This window comes from Sceloporus undulatus, chromosome 4 (assembly GCF_019175285.1).
Source record: "Sceloporus undulatus isolate JIND9_A2432 ecotype Alabama chromosome 4, SceUnd_v1.1, whole genome shotgun sequence".
NCBI classification, from domain to species: Eukaryota; Metazoa; Chordata; class Lepidosauria; order Squamata; family Phrynosomatidae; genus Sceloporus; species Sceloporus undulatus.
The window spans coordinates 200,988,999-201,012,218 of NC_056525.1; the positions used below are offsets into that span (position 1 = coordinate 200,988,999).

The 23,220-nt window shown below is 40.2% G+C and overlaps 1 protein-coding gene across 2 annotated transcripts in view; it reads right to left on the reverse strand.

Moving 5' to 3' along the window:
* Positions 1-41: 41 nt before the first annotated feature.
* The window catches only part of NSMAF (neutral sphingomyelinase activation associated factor), a 50,531-nt gene continuing 27,352 nt past the window's right edge, over positions 42-23,220 (reverse strand). The window contains exons 15-31 of one of the 2 annotated variants that reach the window (XM_042463003.1): positions 22,189-22,279; positions 22,038-22,101; positions 21,871-21,922; positions 18,049-18,169; positions 16,675-16,806; positions 16,012-16,054; positions 15,207-15,370; positions 13,706-13,814; positions 11,148-11,212; positions 10,412-10,479; positions 9,294-9,361; positions 8,908-9,031; positions 6,077-6,154; positions 4,444-4,594; positions 3,276-3,378; positions 772-881; positions 42-393 (exon numbers count right to left, since the gene is read on the reverse strand). In XM_042463003.1, the coding sequence (XP_042318937.1) occupies positions 299-393; positions 772-881; positions 3,276-3,378; positions 4,444-4,594; positions 6,077-6,154; positions 8,908-9,031; positions 9,294-9,361; positions 10,412-10,479; positions 11,148-11,212; positions 13,706-13,814; positions 15,207-15,370; positions 16,012-16,054; positions 16,675-16,806; positions 18,049-18,169; positions 21,871-21,922; positions 22,038-22,101; positions 22,189-22,279 (1,638 nt within the window). In that variant the 3' untranslated portion in view covers positions 42-298. The remainder of the gene's footprint in view (positions 394-771; positions 882-3,275; positions 3,379-4,443; positions 4,595-6,076; positions 6,155-8,907; positions 9,032-9,293; positions 9,362-10,411; positions 10,480-11,147; positions 11,213-13,705; positions 13,815-15,206; positions 15,371-16,011; positions 16,055-16,674; positions 16,807-18,048; positions 18,170-21,870; positions 21,923-22,037; positions 22,102-22,188; positions 22,280-23,220) is intronic. The other variant, XM_042463002.1, reaches the window with a different exon arrangement.

Consider the following 23,220-nt stretch of genomic DNA (forward strand, 5'->3'; position numbering starts at 1 on the left):
AAGCCACCAACAGGGTACCTGAAAAATTAAAACAACATTAGTTACAGAAAAATAATTCTTTATTTTCAGTTAATTATTTAGACAAGCTTTACAAGCAGAAATGACATTCGTAAACAAAATACAAGTGCATACTGTAGTTTTGACACAAATATTGGAGAGCTTTCAGCTAGACACAACAGAAGCAAGAGACAGCCAAAGCTCTTTGTCTGAACTGCAGCAGGCATCATATGTGAATAAGGTCCATTAAAAAGTTTGGTTTAAAATATCTTGAACACTGATACTTTGAGAGGGAAGGCACTTAGTATTGCTGTTTCCAGAACTTGATTTGTTTATCTTCCCCTCCAGTGATTATGTTGCTACATTGCTCATTCATCCACATAGAAGTCAAAGCACCTAAGGAAGAAAAAGTTATAGAACAAAGACTACTCTTGAAATAGATGCTTAGGGTTAAATCTAGAAGCTATGGGATACTTAAGGATGAATATTATATATCCACACCTCTTTCAGCTCTGGTGTCTCTGGCTGCAAGATTTAACTTTTAACCCAAGAAAATCTATTAAGAAATAAAGTTCTGGCATTTAGTTGTCATACTTCAAGATGATGATGACAAAGACAACCCCCAAATCAAAAAGATAAGTTCCAACTCTTAATATAACACACCAGATTCTGTGAGATCCAGCACAGTACTAGTAAGGTCTGAATTCACTCAAGTTTATCTCTTATTACCTGGTGTCTGGGATTTTTTTTAAAAAACAATAACTTAAAACATACCTGTATGTCCTGAGATTCTTTCCACTATTTTCCCTCCAACTATATCCCAAACGAACAATTCTCCTGACTGACTTCCTGATAAGACTGTATTGCCATCCCATTTGAAACATCTGTAAAAGCATACATAGCCACATTTGAATAATACTGTGCTACTTCAGTCACCACCTCCACATCCCTCTTTCTAGCAAGACACAAGGTAAAGTTCCGTAGCTGTTAAACACACTTGGTTAATTCTAGCCTGGTAAAATGGAATAAGAGTACCCAGTACTATCATCATAAAAGGATACAGCATCTCTTTCAAACATGGATAAGAAAAGCATTTAGTACCAGCTCTCTCTACTTGTGTTTGAAGGCATGAGAAGCCATCTATAAAACCATCCTATTCATGGGAGTATATCATCATAATATAAATGAACAGTTTGAATTAAAAATTGGCACACTTGTACTTAAATATATGCACTGCATTGCACTGGAAAAATCTGCCTTTCATTAAATAGTAAATTAAAAGATTATGCTGCTATTTACAAATTATTTGAATTAGCCTATCTTAGTTAAGGCTAATAATAATAATAATAGGATTTATTTATATGCCACCCAATCACTGGGAATCTGGGCGGCTTAGAACAGAGGGGATAATAAACGGTTCCCTGCTCTCAGACTTACAATCTAAAAAGACACGACACAAAAGGAGAAAGGAATGGTGAGGGGGGTAGGGGATCAGGTCCAGCATTCTTCTCTCCCTCTGAGGCCTGGACAAAGGCAGATGGACTGGAGGGAGGGCTCTTCTTCTTCAGGATCTTAACTTTCTAGAACAGTTAAGCCTTACACTAAAGTCCATTAGCTCTCTAATATAAAAGCAGTACCGTATTTTCCGGCGTATAACACGACTGGGCATATAAGACGACCCCCAACTTTCCCAGTTAAAATATAGAGTTTGGGATGTACTCACCATATAAGACTACCCCTCTTCCAATGCACATCAAATAAAAATTAAAAAAAACCCATCAGATTTGATTTCAATATGGTAATTTAAATTCAAATGCTTATGACATGCAGGTACTTAGCAGGAAACCTTGTTGTAATCAAAGCCTGCTTGGATTGGTCAGTTCTCCCTGCCTGCCCAGTGCTCCCTGTCTCCAAGAATATCAGAGCAGTAGCTGCTTTCATACGATCGCTCCATATAGCGGGGATGCGGCCGCGGCTGTTTTTGAGCTCCCACCACCATATGTGGCAACTGCAGATTCTCCAGTCCAGCTCAGAAGTTTCAACACCTGCCCTATAACATGATATCCGGCATATAAGACGACCCCCGACTTTTGAGAAGATTTTCCTGGGTTAAAAAATAGTCTTATATGCCAGAAAATACAGTACTTACCATATATATTCAACTATAAGTCTATCTCATGTATAAGTCGAGGACAAGTTTTGGGGCCCAAGTTATGGATTTTGGTATGACCCGTGAATAAATTGAGGGTAAAACTTTGAGGCTCCTCAGGTCCATGGTGCTCTTCAGCATTTCCCCCCAGCAATGGACAGAGGCCGCTTCCTCTGCCGCAGTGAGGAAGCACCAAAGAGCCCCAGTTGCAACCATTTTTCCTTGGAGTGGGGTTAAACAGTCACAGGTGTCCTCTGCCCCTTCAATCTTGCCAAGAAACCCACTTTTACAATAGACTCTCCCTGGAATGGAAGCGCTTTGCTGCTGGCCACAGTTATCTGCAGGGGCCAGCTTGTCTTTTCACAGAGGGCGAGGAGGAGGCAGGAGTGAAGAGCCAGTTGGGAGAGAGCCAAACATAAAAGGAGCTAAGGCAGGGAAGGAGAGAAAGTGTGTGTGTGTGTGCATGCGTGCTGGACTAGGGAAAGTGGGGAGGAAGGTGTGTGTGTGTCACTGAATGAGCTGCCATCATTGGCATTACTATACTGACCAGTATATAAGCCAAACCAGATTTTGGGGTCAAAATGATAATCACAATTGTTAAGAATGTGATTTCAGATTGTAACAAAAATAAAATATCTTCCCAAACTATGTGCATTAATACTTCAGGAGGCCATCTATGGTGTTTAAACCCATTATCATCCTTCAGTTATCTATGTTAGGAATACCAGTCCTTTCAAATTTTTAGCACTCGGAGTTGTCCTTGTCATGTGCCTTCAAGATATTTCTGATGTATGATGACCCTAAGGGTAACCCATCATGGGATTTCTTGGCAAGATTTGTTCAGAGGCAGTTTGCCAAGGTTACTAAGCATTAAAAACAAAGTCAAGAGCTGGTACTAAACTTCATTTAGTGAAGATTGTCTTAAGGAAATATTTCTGGCCCATCTTGAAGGCTTTTTGTGAAGACTGCCAATGTGCTTTATCCACTATTTTAACTTCTTACAAACTATAAATAATGTTCTTCCATGGATAAAATGGGTATTAGATCAAGCAACTCCAAATACTAATATTAGTCTTATCACAGAACGCCTAAACAAAGACAGCAACTCCAAAATTCCCACATAATTTACCTTTGGGGCTGCTCTGTAGCCACAGATGATATAATCATTCCTGTTTGCACATCTGTTACTTTAAAGTAGCCATCTTCTCCTGTGCTTAACAGGTGCCGGCTATCTATAAAACAAAATAACTGCACTGAAATCTGATTTAAGAATGTTGTATCATTAAATCATAACTTTCTTTAGGACCAAACATAAATTCCATTCCCATTAGTAGCTAACTAGTAAAGAAAGATATGCAATTTAACCAGTTAACTAGTAAAGAAAGAGAGTCACTTTTTTTTTTCTTTTCTTCTTTGGTCTAGCTGCCTTTGACAAAAAAGACAAAGGGAGGAACCCAGTATCAGTTTGCAGCGGAAGAGGTCTGTTCCCAGTAGGTGACTTTGCTGATTTCAGGGGATCATCACCTTGCCCCTTTTGAGGGTGGCTTGCTGTAAGGGCAGGCAAATTTGATTGTCAGCTACATTCTCCTAAATCTGGAGCCAACCCAACCTTGGATTCCCTGGTACTGGATTTCAGAGGCCTAACAATGCCAACAGCGAGACATTCTGGGAGTTCTAGTCCAATACTGTTTGGGCATCCACTGGTTAGATATTTAGACAACTTGACACAGGCGTTTTCATCAAATGAAAGTTTACTGGGGTCATTTTTTCTGTTTTAAGGAATTTGTTTCTAGTCATACTAGAAATATGACTCACTAGTATGTACTGGCTATCAAAGTACTAACTATGTATACAAACATTTCTCTATAAATATAACAAAACGCCAAATCATAAAGAGATACTTTAAGTGGCTATTATGGTAGTAATCCTAAATACTTGGTATCTACTGGGGTATGGTTCCAGGATCCCCTGTGGATATCAAAATCTGTGGATGCTCAAATGCTATCAAATACAGTGACATTGTAAAATGGTGTCTCTTGTATAAAATGGCAAAATCAAGGTTTGCTTTTTGGAATTAATATATATTTTTAAACATTTTCAAGATGTGGTTGAATCAATAGATATGGAGGGCTGACTGTACATTAAGTCCAGTTGAATATAGTAGAACAATGAGTGAATCTGAGTGAACACAGAGTTGTAGTGAAATTACATGCTTGCTATATCCAAGATTAAGATTTAGGATAATGGTTTTGAGTTTCTCACAAAATCTGTAGTTTAAAAAATTTAATACAACGTACCAGGACTAAAAGCAGCATCAAAGACAGTCCCTGAATGGCACACAAGTTGATGCAACACAGAGGCAGTTGAAACATCCCAAATGCTAATGGTCCCTTCTTTTGTTCCCGATGCGAGGAGTGTATATGCATCATTTAAGTTGATTGTATTAACCTAAATAATTCAGTACATAGTAGTTTTAGTCATTATTCAGACAAGCAGCATGAAAGAGATTAACAAGAAAACATTTAGAAAGACACACAATCATTTTTGGCATGAAAATTTGTCTTTATTGACTCTCAGTACCCTTAAGCATTCAAGCTTATCATGACTTGAGATATTCCCACTGGTGGAAGGCATGAGAGACATTCATCCTTTCCCAGCTCCCTTTACTCTCTGCACCCTCCTATGGAGGGCAGGGTTGCTGTTCAGAACAGCATAGAGATGGCACTAAGGGGTGCAGGTAGAAAAATTGCCTCACCACCCCTGTTTTCTTCAGTGGGAGACCCCAGTGTATCACAGGGCCTTTTGTAAACCAGAACAGCAATTGAGGATCCAAGGCAACTTTTATCTATACACAGCCAAAATTAGCCAAATCACTTTTTAATATCAAATCTAAATACTGATTTTTTTTTCTTTAGTGTGAAGAGACTCGATAGCATTCACATTATCTTTGTTGACACGAAAATGATATATGACAGGTAGAGGGGAAAACACCACAACAGATTAAGAAAATAATACCACTCAAAATGGCAAATAAGTCCATCTCTCACACATTAAACATAGTATTACACTTATGCATGAATTTACTTAATTGTACTTATGCATGAATAGCCAAGTAAAATTCTTGTACATATCCTTCAGGATACATATCCTTCAGGGCTGAAACACTACATGTATTTTAACCACCAAAATATATTGCTGCTACCTGAAGTCTCCACCATCCTTTCTGGCAATGATGATGACGATGAATGGAATTATTATTGTATTCTCATAACACTGTACATTTACACATATACTTCAGTCAACAATGCCTCTAACAAAGAAACTCCTTTTTACAGTCTTTTTGTTCCAACCCAGCCCTCACTCTGACCAGCTGGAAATCTTTTTAGCAGTATTAACATGGAAGGATGATGAAGAAGAGTAATATGAAAGAAGGGCTGGGAAAAGTAGAGACGAGTGAAAGAAAAGTCATCCCAGGATGTATTTCAGAAGAAGCCTTCAAGGGTGTCTCTCTATAAAGTTCAGGATGTCTGTGTTTGCTTATGCAAGCTTACCTGATCTGGTTGTTTCATTTCATGTGGGCATACTGTAAACCTGCAACTTCAATAACAACTTAAAGAACTCTCTCTTCTGTAGCTTAGCAATCTTTCCCTATTCTTTTCATGTTATTTCTTCCTCGGGTATCAAATTTTCTTTTGAAGTAGTAATGTCCAGAAATACAACTTACTTTGTTAATTGAAGTATATTTCATAATCCAAGGATGCCCTTATTATTTATTAAGATACAGTTCAAGCAATGCCCCTCAGCATATAATAACTACATTTTTGGTCACAATATATTTTTAGAAAGAAAAAACATTTGTTTGTGCTGAAGCCTGGAAAAAAAGCATAATTTGCATGTCAAAAAATAATGTGTAAACACTTTCTTACTTACACTGACTTCGTGTTCCAATTCAGTGAGCAATTCAAAATGTTTCTTAGTGCCCAGTTCTGTAGGACTGCAGTGCCACACCTAGAACACAAACATTTGAAACAAACATTACTCTTTTATGTACATATGTCAATTTAGATAATGTTGGGTAATTAAAAAATCTGAAACAAACTCTACATAGCTGCTGAACTCTACAAAGGTTTTTTTTCATAACTTTGGTTCAATTTCCACTATACAAGTGTTACTGAAAAAGGCCTCCCTGGATCCCACCATTCTGGACAACTATCAGCCATCTCTAACATTCCTTTCTTGGGAAAGGTTTTGGAGCAAGTGGTGGCTTCCCAGCTCCAGGGGTTTCTGGATAAAATGGACTATCTACATCCATTTCAATCTGTTTTCAGACCTGGCTGTGGCCCAGAGACTGCTTTGGGCACCTTGGTGGATGATCTGTGCAGGGAACTGGACAGGAGGAATGTGTCCCTGTTTGGGGAAGCCACTTAGAGTCAGGGGCTTTCCCAGCAGATAATGATCACCCATTAGCAGACACTATTCCTCTTTTGCATTAGCCTCCCAGCCTGAGACCTGCCATTAGCACAGAACAATACGCATACAAATCACTCCTGCATTCCCAGGCTCACACAGTGTGTGTGTGTGTGTGTGGACACACACACTTTTTTTCCAGACAAGCATTCTCTGAAGATGCCAGCCACAGATGGTGGCAAAATGTCAGGAAGAAACCCTCCTAGAACATGGCCACATAGCCCAAAAAACCCACAAAAAACTATCGATGCTGGCCATGAAAGGCTTCGACTTCACGGTGTTGGGTGATTCCTGTTCGATCCCTTGGTTGCTGGCCTGTGGAGTCCCACAGGGTTCTATCTTGTCCCCAATGTTATTTAACATCTACATGAAATGGTTGGGAGAGATAATCCAGAGTTTTGGGGTGAGGTGTCATCAGTATGCAGATGACATCCAACTCTCCTTTCCATCTGACTCCAAGAAAGCTGCTCTGTGCTGAACCAGTGTCTGCTGTCAGTAATGGACTGGATGACGGCAAACAAACTGAAGCTTAATCCAAACAAGACAGAGGTGCTCCTGGTCAGTTGCAAGACAGAACACGGAACTGGGGCTTTGCCTGTGCTGGACAGGGTTACAATCCCTCTGAAATATGCTCACAGCTTGGGAGTGTTCCTGGACTCCGCTCTGAGCCTTGATGCCCAGGTTTCAACAGTGGCCAGGAGTGCATTTGCATAGTTAAAACTAGTGCTCCAGCTGCACCAATTCCTTGAAATGTCAGATCTGGCTACAATGACACATGCCTTGATTACATAGCATTTGGACTATTGCAATGCACTCTACATGGGACTGCCTTTGGAAACTGTTTGGAAACTTCAGTGGGTTCAAAACGCTACAGCCTGAATGCTGATCGCAGCCAGATATAGGGAGTATATAATTCCTGTATTGAAACAGCTTCACTGGCTACTGGTTATTTTCCAAGTACAATTCAAAGTGCTGATTTATGACCTATAAAGGCCTACATGATTTAGGTTGAGACTGTTTGAAAAACCGTATCTCCCTATACCAGTGATGGTGAACCTTTTACAGACCAAATGCCCAAACTGCAACCCAGACCCCATTGATTTGTTGCAAAGTGCCACGTCCCTCTGGCTTTCTAGTAAGAAACTCTGGCACACTCTGTGTTACGGCGACAGCATGTATGCCCACATAGAGGGCCCTGAGTGCCACCTCTAGCACACGTGCCACAGGTTTGCCACCACTGCCCTATACGAACCAGCTAAAACTCTAAGATCCTCAAGAGAAGGCTTTCTCTTGGCCTCGCCACCATCATAGGCCCGCTTGGTGAGGACACGAGAGAGAGCCTTCTCGGTGGCTGCTCCTACTCTGTGGAACTCCCTTCCACAGGAAGCTAGGCTGGCCTCCTCCCTGCTGGCCTTTCACCAGCAAGCAAAAACATTTTTATTCAAGCAAGCCTTTTAAAATCATGAAAGCCTGGTTTTATTTTATTTATTTATTTATTTATTTTGAGGGGTGGTGGTGGTTTGGTTTAGATTATGTTTTTAACTTTTGTGTGTTTTAAATTTTAATCTTCTAGTGTTTTAATTAGGTTATTTTAATTGTTTTTAAACATGTTGTTTTAATGTCTTTTATACTGTGAGCCGCCTTGGGTCCCTTTTTGGGAGAAAAGTGGAAATAAAATAAAATAAAAACAACTTCCTGAAGCCGCAGCAACATATTGCTTCTTATTGCTGCAAGTATATGAATCAGAAAAATCAAACAAAACAACCTAACATATGCTTCCATGCCAATCTTTAAACCCTGGCAGTTGACTGAAACTCCCTGCATTCCACCATGACAGAAGAGCAATTTACCACATCAATTCACCCCATCTTTACAGGAGTTTGTTGTGCTAATCTGCCTTAATAATCTCTGGCAGTGGCATGGGAGCAAGCCACATGATCATGATATGTTTTACAGACACTACTGGCAACAGTCACCATACACAGATTTTAGAACAGTTTCCATACAGCAGTATAAAATAATCCTTATTCAAAGTATACAAGACAACAGAACAGATTTAGCTACATTTACCCACCCATGTAATGAGGGAAGAAGTCTTTTAAGTTGAATTGCACAACTGCAAGCAGTCAATTTTGGCAAGAGAAAATTTTGAGGAACGGCCAGCCCACAGAGCTGCCTCTGGCAAAGTTAGCATATATTAGTGATCTCAGCTCAAACAATTAAAAACTATGAAACAAATATTGCTTATTCCACTGTTATCAAGGCAGCAAATTCATAACATGTGAAACACATACCTTTACAGTGGAATCCCAGGATGCAGAATATAAACGATTGTTGTGCCAGCAAATCTTGCTGACAGCATCATCATGGCCTATTAAGGTGCCCTGCTGTCTTCCAAAGGCTATAGAATAGAAATAGCTAGGAGAAATAAAAAGAAATATAAATAATTTGCATCCCAGAAGTCACATGCATATATCGTAAATTTAAACAGAATTAATTTATTTATTGCAAAAATTCATGAGTTTCCAGTTCTATAAAAGAGCTTCCTAATGTACACTGAATCATTTCACAGATGGGAGGAGCCTTCATTTCTCTTTCAAATATAGCAGCATTAAAAAGCAGTCATGGGAGATGGTACTACAAGTATACACTGATATACAGGTTAAAAAAAATCACATACATATTGTTGTCCCATGAAGAACATACGACAGTGGTATCACCTGGTAGGATTAAACAGCAGGACAATGCCTATATGACACAAAGAATACACAGTGTTTAGTTCAGTGACAGACCTGCAAGAACACTAGTACATTTTTACCAGGTTCCACTGCAAGCATGATTTGCATTTTAAAAGTTAATGAAAGTACTCTTGTAGATATAAAACCAAAGTGATTTCACTGCACTGAACAAGAACAGCACATGGTTAAATTAACCAAAGCTGAACAGATGAAGCAAAAATATCCATTTAATCATAACCTATATAACTAATTCAGGGGTGGACAAAGTCTACACCCTGAACCTGACTTTGATAGTTCTGAAGCCTCCAGGAACTCCTCTAGTGCCTCCCCACTTTCCAAAAATTGAAATAATCTTCTCCACTGATTGTCATGACTTTACTTTTAACTAAAAACCAGCCAACTAACTCCCCTTATATCTTAGAAAAGGAGAAAGGCAGGACAGAAATTAAATCAAAACAAACCAGCCACAGGTATGATGGTTTCCGTGCCCTGGCAAGCTCTCCAGAATACACCCAAATGTGATCGATCGTGAAACCTACTGGGGGGGGGGGCACTGTCCCCTGCTCTTTAAGCAATTACCCACCACTGCACTAACTAGAAGAACATGAACTCTATTTTGTCCTGATGTGTTGTGTGCCCACGAGTGAAGCTCTAAAAATACAAAGCAAAGCAAAAATGCTTACAGTTTATATAGGTAATATGATCATCATTAGACAAAGTAGTAAGCTGAATTAGTTGGCTGACAGCACAGGGGTTATGCAGAACAGCCAAGACTTTAAGTGAATGTTCTAGAACGCCTTCAAGATGCTGACAATAAAGCCATTTAAATTTTGCCCAAGGATGGTTTTGTTTTGCACTCTGAGTTGTTTTTAGCACTTTAGATAGGTTAACAAACACTGGACTGTAATAGGCTTCTGCACTTTTGACAAGCACAAATGGAATGAAACTGACCAAAAGCTACAAAAGCAAAAACATGCAATACTACATTAAGGTCGTTCTGGACAAAAGTCATTCTAAGGGATCCATGGCAAAGGACCGTCAAAGTTTTGGAAGCACTGACCATGTTTGAGAATGACACACTCCTCTGAAGCATTTTCGATTCTGTAGAAAACATCTTCAAGGTTGAATCTGATGCAAATTGTGAAAAAGAATGAAAACAGTGCAACATGTTAAGGTATCAATAACTTTCAGCTTGTTAGGAGAATCAACCAGGATTCAAAACATTCTATCAGTAGAAGAAAGACAAAAGAACTGTTTGTGCAGTTTTCTACTTGGTGACATATTCAAACATTCTACTGTCAGACACATGGACTTGTTTGTCAAACTCCTTGCATTGCAGGGTATCTCATATCATTTCACAGCCATCAAAGAAAGTATCTGTGCATATTTGTTTCAATCAGGTTTTGGAAACATGCTGTCCTTCAGATGTACTGCAGTTGTCATAGTCAATAGTGTGGGGTGATCACAGATGCAATCCAATAGCATCTGGAAGATCCGATGATGTGATCCATGTTTAAGGAAGCTGACCTGTGTACCCATACCACACGTTGTGCTTTTTCTGCTCTATTGCAGAACTGAAGTATTCATACCACCTTAAATTAGGGTGGCTAAGAAAACAGTTACGAAAATTACTGGGTTTTTTTTAATGCTTGTATGGGAAAATCTTTGGATTCTTGCTTTTACAGAACACAGGACTATGCTGAATCGAATCTATGTCTAACATCTATTTAAAAGACTTTCTATGTTGAACAGTGGGAGTTTTCACATTATTGAGGTCTGAACAGAGCATGACCAACCTTGAGAAGTAGTAAAAATGGAAGACTGCCTGGAACCAGAAGATACAGCAATCCCAGTTATTGTTCTGTTTAAAACACAACAGAGTTACAAAGTAATTTTTAGTAAATATCTCAGTCTTATATATTTATTGCTCAGATGCACCATCTCCTTAAGTGCAATTAGACTTACTTCAGAAGTATGTCCCAGAGATTGCATATGAGGCTTCAATCTGAAGTCTGCACATTGAAAAGCTTATCTGCATTTACATAATTCCAAACTTGTTTAAGTCACATGACTCTTAACGGTAGCTTCAAGGTTGCCTAATGGTCATGAGCCTGCTTTCTCACACACACATCCCCCTCACCCCCAAATGAGATACTACATTGTCCTCTTTGCAGTAGTCATGTACATCTTTTTAATGAATACAACTGGTACTTAAATAATAATTACAGGCTGAGTTTCCTTTATTCAAAATGCTTGTGAGCAGAAGGGATTTGGAGCTTGGACTTTCTTGGTTTTTGGAGCATAGATATTCCTGCATTTGGAATATAGGAGCTCTGGGCAGTGCACCCCCAAGGCATTGCTCCCACCAATGTGCCCCTGCCTCCAGCTCCAGCTCCCTAATGGCAAAATAAGGGCAAGTGTCTAAAAAGGAGATGCCCGTCTCCTGCAAGCAGCGACTCATGCCTGCCATCACATCTGGAGTTGACAAATGCATAAGAGTAGCCATTGCTTCAGTGGGGGGAGGTAGTGGTAGTTGTACCACCAAATCCCTGGCCACAGCTGCTGTCACTTCCTCCTATTTCTTGTCTGCAGGTGTGGTGCTTTGCTACTTCATCTGCAGTGGCAGGATGAGTTGGGGATAAGATCTCAAGCTGCAAGACAAATCTCTGCCCCCCATGATGGCACACACCCCTTCTTCCTTAGCATTTACCTCTTGCACTTGGGCACTGTGGACTACTTGCTGCCATGAAGGGACTCAAGCACTGGTTTTGCCCTTAAACACGCTAAACTGCCTGAGATTGGAGTATCTTTCCTTGTATTTTTCAAATTTATTTAAAGTATTTATTTAATACCTTTAAGACCAAAAAATATAAACACTGTTTAAAAACAAACTAAAACAATTTTGTGACGTCGAAGGCTTTCATGGCCAGCATCCATAGTTTTTGTGGGTTTTTCAGGCTATCTGGCCATGTTCTAGAAGAGTTTATTCCTGACGTTTTGCCAGCATCTGTGGCTGGCATCTTCAGAGAAAGCTGGCATGGGAGAGAGTGGGGTAGATATATACTGTTTGACCCTATGTAGAGAGGAGTGATGTCCATGTTAAGCTGTGTATTGTTCTGTTATTGAATGGCAAGGTCTCAGGGTGGGAGGTTATGCAAAGAGGATCACTGTCTGCTGGGAAAACCCCTGCCCCTGGGTAGTTTGTTTTTTTCATTTGCATTTTGCTGGGTTTTGATTTTGGTGTTTTTCAGGACTGATAGCCAAACTTTGCTAACTTTAAGTGTTTCTTCTTTCCTGTTGAAGTTGTCTTGAACATGGCCACATAGCCAGAAAAACCTACAAAAAACTACAAAACAATTTTGTTTCTTTTTTTAAATTAATCCATACATTTAAAACAACAAGAGCTGTAACCTCTGGTTTTAAGGATTAAAAGTCATACAAAACAACACAGTCATAGCTGTCCACTGTAAGTTTAAGAAGGATATAGCCAGCCTGACTTTCCTTAGGAAGAACAGTTACCTTAATTCACAAAATGCATCTTTTCCAGTAGGGACCCTTCCGCGTAAGAGAAATATCGCATATGCTCGAGCCCCATTACAAGTAATGGGGCTCATGCTTGCGGAGATGTGGCAGCAGTGCACACAGGCCATAGGTGCATGCACCATTGTTTCTTCCGGCGCATGGCGCCACTTCTTCCGGCATTGCTTTCAGCTGAAAATCAGTGTATAATGCGCCCACATATGAAGCTAGCATACTTTATTTTGTATCCATGTTTTGTTTGATGCTTTGAACCTCTTATAAAAATTAAGGGCAAAAATGTTATCAAAAAATGAACCAACCAATGGCATGCATATTATAGCATTACAGTCAGCCCTTGGTATCTGTGGGGGATCTGTTGAGCATTCGTGGATGCTCAAGTTCTGTTGTCCCCAATGGTGGCACATGCATGCAGCTGCACCACCATTAGCAACAGCTCCCTGTGTCCCCAGTGGCAGCGTGGCCATATTAGGGACAATGGGACTTAATGGCTGCAGCACCACATACACATGTCACCATGGGACAACAAGGACTGTCCCTAATGTTGGCGCAGCCATGTGCACATGCCACCATTGGGGACATCATGGGCTTGCCATCCACAAATGCTTGAATCTGCAGATGGCAAGTTCATGGATACTGAGGGCCAACTGTAATGCTATTTAATCCAACCACTGCATTAGGCTAAACATTCAAATTCCCTGTGGCAAAACAAAATTCCCATCATCACCCCAAAGTTTATATTTTTCCTCCCATACCAAAACTATATAATTACTATTAAGTCCAAAACATTTCCTCTTCTGTAGGTCACAGAATTTACCCTTTGTGAATCTTGTATTGGCTATCAAGCTTTAATCTGGTCATGTTGTTCCAAGCAAGCAGGATGCTCTCTTCTGTGAGATCTTCAAAGGATTCTTCACCTGGAGAGACTGAAAAATTAGAAAATGTGTCATATAATTTTTTTAAAAGGCTGAAAAGTTATGGAGTGGGAGAAAAAAGAAACCTTGGCTCTCATGAGGACTGGTATGTATAAACTAAAATTCATCATCTATCTCCTATAGACTGGCTTCCTGTTAGTGACATATGCAGGTGCAAGTTGAGCTTACACATGTGAAGTGATTTTTTTTTGGACAATGTGCAAAATAATATCCAAAAGATGGCGGCATATGCACAGTTGTGCATTTGGACTAATATGCATGTTGTAGCGCACCAGAGTACACAGAGTAGTATGTGAATGCACATTACTTCTACACATTGCCAACATGTATTAAAACTGCACAGCAACTTATCAGCCTTGTCTCTTGGCCACTTACCCACATACATTGCACTATGTTGGTATATAGTACAGAGACTGCATAACATAACTCTGCTGGCAGATATTTACACCTTGCTGAAATTACGTAGTATCACAGTCATAGTAAGCAAAGCAGAATTCAAGTAGCAGACAAAATGTAACCTCTTTCATGTTCCCTCTATCTCTAAAATTCCACTGCCCCAAAGAGAATATTTTCTGACACATGCAGCCAATGGAATGGGAGGGAGAAAGAGAGAGCTGGATGCATCATGGAAGGCCACACAAAGATATACAGAAAGGGTGGGGAGCCTATGCCCAGATGTTCAGGCCTACAGTTTTCAGCAACCCCACAAACATAGAAATATTAAGTGGGCCCTTGGTATGCTCAGGTTCCATTAAATACAATGGATAGTAATATGGTGTCCCATATATAAAATGGCAAAATCAAAGTTTGCTTATTGGAATTTATATATTAACATTTTCAAGTCGTGGATATTTGATCTCATGGATGAAAGAATCTATGGATACAGAGGACCAACTGTATTCCCAGACATGTGGTGGGTGAAAGGGTGAACTCAAAAGTCAAAGAAAGGCTTTAAAACATCTAAATATTTTTTTTTAAAAAAAAACTGTTGTTTTTCCTAAGGAAAAGCCAAATTCCAGATCTGCATGATTTCTCCATAACCAGAAAATCATACAAAATGATGCTCCGTAACAGCTCCTCACCAGTATACAACATTTGGGGGAAGGGGCTTTTTAAAACTGAAGAATAGTGTTTTACAGCAAGTGATGTGCTATTATTACACTTAATAATAATAATAATAATAATAATTATTATTATTATTATTATTATTATTATTATTATTATTATTATTTGTATCCACCTCTCCCTATACTGGAGAAGATTGAATCTTCTCATGTAATATTCCTCTGTGGTCATTTAGACTGGCCTTACTGGACAAAAGCAATGCAAACAAAATTAAATCATTTGAAAACATCAAAGACAGTGAGCTGCCAGCACATTTACCTGGAGATTCAGCTGTAGAAAGACTACGACTAGATGCATGAGACAGATTTTTTAATTTTGGGATTATTCTCCGAGGATGAGGGATTGTAAATAACTGTTTTGGAGTCTGCCCGAACTCTAAGATTTGCGTCAGCAGAGCTACTCTCTCATTGGGGTCCATAATTCTGCATGAAAGAGAAAGAGAGAAAGAACATTGAGCTATACCAAATCAGCCTGCCTACCTGAATATTGTTTACTCCCAAGTAGCAGATGAGATGAGAATACAGAGACGTGTGTGTATGTATTCCTAAGCCCCACTGCTAGAAGTGGAAGACTTAGAAAACTATTTCAAAAACTATACATTTCTATCCCCCTTTTCCTGTTCTCCAGCAAGTCAGCCAGTATTCTGTGGCCACTGGAGATACTTTTCACCAGGCTTTCTGAGACATCCCTGACCACTTTTAAGGTTCCCTCCTAAATATCTCTTTGTATTTCTGGAACTCGTTGAAGCCTGCAAATTATCTCTCTTCTACATGGACCAACACTAGTCTTTATTCAACTATCAGTCCCAACTGAGACCCCATTAAATCAATTACCAGATGGTAACTAGAAATGTGGGTAAATCCCACTGATTTGATGGGTCTCTCAACTGGATTTAGGCCACAGAGAAGTGAACTTGCTATAATCTTATAAGATACTGGTTTCTTTTGGAATTCAGTATCACACAAAGCTCCAATCTCTTCAGTGACATTAAAACAGCTTAACATTTTTTCTTTAAAGCTAGTATCATAATGGTAAAGCTGTTCTTCACCCCTTCTTTAGTTACCTGTTTAAATCTACTCCTCCTTCATAGGTTAATGGATGAAATACTACAAAAAAATAAAGGGGAAAAAACAGAGTGTCATCAGTTTTATCAAGGTAATAGATCAAGAAAGTAATACAACATACATTTTATTTACATTTTTAGATTATTTTGAAGGAGGATCCTGTTTCTCAATGTATACATCATGAACCTGTTCTGGCTAGAAAGTTTACAATAATTATTCCTCTTTCTTGGTATTAATTCCAAAAATTATTTCCTTTACTTGAAAACAGACTACTTAAAACACTTCAAAAAAACAATTTCAATTTAACCAGGGAATAATCCAGCAAGGTTAAGCATTTTATGTTTCATATGCTAATCCAATAATATTAAATTTTTGTATTAAAATTCAAGCACAATACTGAAATCAACAATACTTACATTCCAATTATAAAGTCATACACTTAATTCACAGTATGCACCATTAAATACAGTAGTACTTATTTCTGAGAATCATATGATCCAAAAGTGTTTAAATCGGACTTTATTGTGTTTATAATGAAAATAGAAGCTTAATTACGGTCACATGAAATGCTTCTTTCTTCACAATGAAAAATTCAAATTACACAAATGTTGTCAATTTCAAAGCATCAATTTGCTTTTAAAAAAAGAAAAAAAGAAATGTACCATTGTGAGTAGCAATAGCTTCCCTTCCCTTCTGCTTGTAACCAAACACTAAGTCAATCCATTCACTGAGATGTTCTGACACATACTGGCTTTCCAAAGCTTCTTGGCTCTTCTGAAGGAAATCATCCGCATCTGAAGTAGACAGTGCCAAATGCTGCTTTAAAATAAGAACAATTCTCAACTCTCTCTTCACCACCTCTTTTAAAAAAAAAAATCTATGGAGAAGTCCATTACAGTAGTTGCTGTCTCAATTAGTTTTTCAAAGGTTTTCTTTCTTAAGCTTACTAAAATGCAAACTGAAAAATTTGGAAGACTTATTTTGGAGTCACAGGGCTGGCCACAAGTATTTATTTCCTGAAGCAAAAGAGAAGATGATGTCCCGTCCCATCCCTCCTCATACAGAATTCAAATGGACTGGCAGTTGTGTCTGATTTCAACTGTTCTGATAGGGCAGCATCTTGACGTGTACAATTTATTTTTATTTTATTTTATATGCTGCTTTTCTCCTAGAGTGAGACACAAAGTGGCTCACAGTAGGAAACCAATCAAATCCACAGTGTGATTTTAAAAACAATTATAGTAGACATAATTAAAACAATATAAAGTTACTTAAAAACATAGAAGTTTAAAAAAAAACACAAATAAGACAGGCACCCTAATAAAAAAGCCTCCCTGCCACAGTTACTTATTAGGAGCCCTGGTGGTGCAGTGGTTAAATGTCTGTACTGCAGCCACTCAATCAAAAGCATAAGGTTGCGAGTTCAAGACCAGCAAAAGGGCTCAAGCTTGACTCAGGTTTGCATCCTTCCGAGGTCGCTAAAATGGGTACCCAGATTGTTGGGGCAAATTAGCATACAGTTGTAAACCGCTTAGACACTGCTTAGGCGGTATGAAGCAGTATATAAATGAAGCTTGTTTGTTTATTTGTTTGTTAAAAGCCTACTGAAAGAAAAATGTCTTTGCCTACTGATGAAAGGAAAACAGGGAGGGGGGGCCAGACTAGCCTCCTGCCGAAGGGAGTTTCAGAGGGTGGGAGCAGCTACTGCGTAGGTGCTCCCTCTTGTGTCCTCACTAAGCAAGTTTGTGATGATGGCTGGACCAAGACCAGAAAACCACAAGAGTTCTTGCAGGTTCGTATATGGTGGAACATCATCTTTGAGATAGTCTGGACCTAAGCTATATAGGGTTTTATGCATCATGACCAAGACCTGAGGGTAAAACAACTTTTTGGGTTGTAACACAAGTTGCCTGGCACACAGATCGCTGTACTCTCAACATTTGACTTTTCTTTTCCTCCCCCTCTGCAGTTGCCATTTCAGGTGGCTGTCTCAATCTGCCTCATGGGAAGACTCTAGAATCCATAGTTCTGTTTACCTGATGCCCAAGGGGGAAGTTCTACATTGTCAACCATCTTTCCTCCTTGCGTCTTCCCCAAATCTAGTTTCAGGCTATTCAGTAGAAAACTTGAATCATTTTCATAGAATTCAGGTATCAACTGGAACAAATAAAAAGTATATGGAATATTATAGTATATACTATGGTGTACTGAAATAGGATGGTGTAATGGTTTGAGTGTTTATAATGATGATAATAATAATAATAATAATAATAATAATAATAATAATACTGTTTATTTATAGCTCGCTTTTCCAAAAAGAGATCAAAGCGGGTTACAACAAGGGTACAAAACTTCGTACAATTTACAACAGTATCAACATCATAAAATATCATAAAAAATACACCATGTTAAAAACAGAATAAAATTACAGACATTAAAACCAACAACAAACTAGCTTGAAAGTGATGGGAGAGAACAGATGTCACAACGCATGGGGGAAAGCCTGTTGGAAGAGGTAGGTCTTCATCTTCCTCCTAAACAGGTCAAGGGAGGTAACAGAGCAGAGCTCGTCAGGAAGAGAGTTCCAGATGTGCGGGGCCGAGACAGAAAAGGCCCTTTGAGAAGACGAGGTGTATCTTGTCTTGGGAACCCTTAGCAATTTGCTTCCCAACCGATCTGAGAGTGCGGGGCGGATTGTATGGGGAGAGGCGGGCCTCCAAGTACCCTGGGCCCAAGTCATTTAGGGATTTATAGGTGATAACCAACACCTTGTATTGCACCCGGAAGCGAATGGGCAGCCAATGTAGATCTTGTAAGACAGGTGTTATGTGGCTGGTCCTGGAGCATCCAGTGACCAACCTTGCTGCCATGTTCTGAACTAATTGAAGCTTCCGGGTTTGGTACAAGGGTTGCCCCATGTAGAGCGCATTACAGAAATCCAACTGAGAGGTTACCAGAGCATGTACCACTGTTTCAAGGTCCCCCCGGCCCAGGTAGGGTCGCAGCTGGCGTATCCGCCGAAGCTGATAACAAGTGCTCCTGACTGTCGCATCCACCTGAGATGTGAGGTGAAGCGACGAGTCCAGAAGCACCCCCAGACTGCAAACAGAGTCCTTCAGGGGGAGCGTGACCCCGTTCAGGACAGGTGGACAAATTTCCTTCCCCAGGCCAGGAGAACCTATCACGAGTACTTCAGTTTTCTCTGGATTCAAACTGTCTGTTTTCCCTCATCCAGCCCGTTACCGACTTCAGACAGGCATTTAGAGGAGAGATGCCATCCCTAGTCACTGCATCAGTCGGAGACACAGAGAAACATATTTGGGTGTCATCAGCGTACTGATAACACCGCGTCCCGTGTCTCCGGATGATCTCTTCCAGCAGTTTCATGTAAATGTTAAATAGCATGGGGGACAGAATGGCTCCTTGAGGGACACCAGATATAAGTGCCCTCTTATCGGAGCACACGTCCCCCAGCTGCACCATCTGGAATCTGCCCAAGAGGTAGGAACGGAACCACTGGAGCGCAGTGCCCCCGATACCTAACTCCCTCAGATGTTCCAGAAGGATACCATGGTCAATGGTATCGAAAGCCGCTGAGATGTCCAAAAGCACTAACAGGGACACGCTACCCCTGTCCATGCCCAGACGGAGATCATCGACCAGGGCGACCATGGCAGTCTCAACTCCATAGCCCGCCGGAAGCCAGTTTGAGCTCTGGTTTGAATTCCCACTCTGCCATGGAAACCTGCTGGGTGATCTTGGGCAAATTATGGATGGGCATGGCAAGCCCCCTCCAAAGAAACTTGCCAAGAAAACCCCATGATAGATTTGCTTTAGTGTCGCCATATGATGGAAAAAACACACACAACAAGCAAAAACTGAAATAGGATGGTATTTACAGTTTTATAGTTATGTTTCAATAATATATTTACAAGTGCTTCCAAATCTAGCAACTTTACTAGACATTTATATTACATTCAAAAGGGTTTACGACTGACTCCTAATGCAATTCTCAACAGATGTCTACTAGAAGACAGAACTGCTTTCTTGGCCAAGCACACACATATTTTGGCAGTCTGTTCAACTGAAACAAATGAAATTACTTTCAAGTGAATGCATTTAGAACTGACCGATTATGTTTGAACACTCAGAACTACTTCAGGAAAAGTTATCTAGTTAAAATCATTCCAATTCAGTATCAAATGAGTTGATTTAGAATAGTTCAAGTGAGTCTTTACTAGTGTATGGTACCCCAAAATTGTGCTAGTAAAGTTTTTCTTTTTTCTTTTTTTAAGGGCATCATGTTTCATGTTTCTTTAAAACAAAACTACATGCCAGGAAGAAACAGATAGCTTAGTTCAGTTTCCAAGCACAGATCAATGTCTAACTCCCTTAGAAAACTACAAATCCTAGGATTCCATAGGATGGAGCCAAGGCTGTTAAAGTGGTATCAAACTACTATAATTTTGTAGTGTAAATAAACCCTGTGAGAGTGGGTGCTTATGCCCCCCTTCTCTCAGAAAAGGAAAACATGAACTGCTGCACCTGGAAGCCTCTACAAGAGGCAATTCAGTGTTTAAATAGTTCCCATTGGCCAACTTCACAAAACATCATTTTTCCCCAAAAGAATAAGCAGACTTTCAACCATTTGCATCAGGCCTGCACAACATATGGCCCAGGGGCCACCTGCAGCTCACCAAAGGATTTTGGGTGGCTCACAAGGATGTGGAACGCTTTCAATGCTCCTCTGCTGCTCACTGATGACGCTTTATTCTCTCATCCATCCATCCATCCATCCATCCATCCATCCATCTTTTAGTGTGAGCACAAACAATGTTTGGCATGGTTTCCCTTTGCTTCATTTTTTTAATAGCCCCTTCCTGCTGTCAAGATGTGCAGGTCTGACTTGCAGGGAAGAACATTTTAGCAGTGTGCAGTTCCCAGAATATTGGCCCTTGGGTCTGCAAAAATTGCCCATAGTGTAGAATGAAACATAAAGATTTACAGTCCCAGACCACTAAGCACTACTCTGGATCCAGCTGTTTGCCTGAAACTACATCAGCTGTACAGTGATGAAACTGACAGAAACATCATGCCGGCATGGTTCTTCCCCTCTCCTTTGCAAACACGCAAGAGCACTTGCTGAACATTGTACAGTTCTCTACTGTATTTCATTTTCTGGCAGGGAACTGTACAGTAGAAAGCCACAATATTGCTACATGTTTAAAAAAATTAACATGTAGTTCTCATTTTCTTCAGTACATTGTATCCCCAGTAAGTTGCAACTGCACATTCTCGCAACTGGGAATGAACTGCCTGGCAGTAAATGTTCTGAGGACAGCGTGACATAATTCAACTTCTAACCTGCATTCTGGAATCCATTTTAAGCTTGTGGATGAACACAAAACAATAACTCAGAAACCTTATCTGACATCACAAGGTGTAGCACACATAGTACAGTGTCCAAAAACTTTCCAGATCATGAAGGCAGGCTGAATGATTTGGATCATATGTAGCTATCTGCCTTTTACCATATCATGCTATATACCTGTCCAGTCTAGTATTTCCTGAATGATTTTTATAAATCTGTACAGCACCAGAGGTTGCTTCACATATGATCCTATCCTTCTAACTGGTGATGTTGGGGATCAAATCTGGTCTTTTTGCAATGCAAAACATTTCCACTGCTGTGACCCTGGAATGGTTTGGGGGCTAAATCTGAATCTAGATTCTGTTTCAAAATGCAGTCTTTAGCATCTCAGAGGGAAAAAAGGAAAGGAAAAGAAAGGAAAAGAAAAGAAAAGAAAAGGAGGAAGCTAGCCAGTTAGTACAGACTTAAGTGCAAGCAGACAGTTTACCTCTTTGAAGTCTGTTGCTCCATCTAAACAGTTCTTCCAAGTTTCGGCAATACTGGGTATGAACAGAGAACAGAAAGTGTAAGTTTTAGACATATTTATTCTGAAAGTAGTATTTAGCATTGCCTCAACTATCAAAGACTGGACTGATAGCAAGATCTGAAACAAACCTGTTGAACATTCTGTCAGGATGGTCAAACTTTCCATTTTGCAAACAAAGCATATATTCTGGCGCTGTGAAAGGAAAAGATGCCAAATATCAAGCTAATTTAATCAATCATCATTACTATGTGCTCATGAGAACCTTTGTAAGTGCCTTACCAACTCGGACAAGATAAAACAGGACATAACCCGGTGAAGAGTAGTGGCTGCCGTACATAAACTTTGGTTCTGGCATTTCTCGATAACGTACCTATCAGTGGGACAGAGAAAAACTGCTCAGTGCTAAATATCCTTCTGTGTCTAACAAGGATTTAGCACATATTAAAAAGTGAGCCAGTATTTTATTTCAGTTTATGCTGTTCCAACATTTATCCCATTGGCTCAGTGGAAGAACCACATTTAACTACTGTGGATCATGGCATATTTCGAAGACAGGAAATATATAGCTGCATTGGACATAGGCATATAGAATCCTGGCCTTCGGGACCTGCTTACAAACTGTTCGCCTAATCCAGTGTTTCTCAAATAGTGGGGCGCTGTTCAGGCTGCCTGGCCAATGGCTGGAGAGCCTGCTCCTGCTGCAGGAGCCTGCCCCAGTTCCAGTCTTCCCCATTGGCCAGCCAGCCTGAAGAGGAGGAGCTTCCTCTCTTTCGAGCCTCGCGCGGGCCCAAGGCTGGAGCCTGGAGAGGGCTTTGCAAATTGCAGGCAAGCTGCTTCCTCTTTTCCCCACCTGTTTCTCTTCCTCTTTCCCTCCTCCTCCTCTTATTCTTTTTCCTCCCCTCTTTCTCTTCCCCCTCCTCTTCCTCCTATTTTTCTTCCCCTCTTTCTCTTCCTCTTTCCCCTCCTCCTCCTCCTCCTCTTCCTTTTCTTCCCATTCCTCCTCCTCTTCTTTTTATCTTATTTCCTATTCTTCTTCTTTCTTCTCCTTTTCTTCTTTCTCCTTTCCCTTCTTTTTTCTCCCCCTCCCCCTCCTCCTCTGTTGTTGTTGTTGTTGTTGTTGTTGTTGTTGTGTGCCCAACTCCCCCCTTGGCCAGGCCTGCATTTCCCAACAAGAGGGAAGGCAGGACTTGTGGGGGCCATGGGGGGGGGCTGAGGGGGAGGCAAAAGGGAGCCCAGGAGGGAGCCCATCACGCTGCATCCACACTGGAGAAGTAACCCAGTTTGGCTGGCAATGCTTTAAATCTTTTCTGA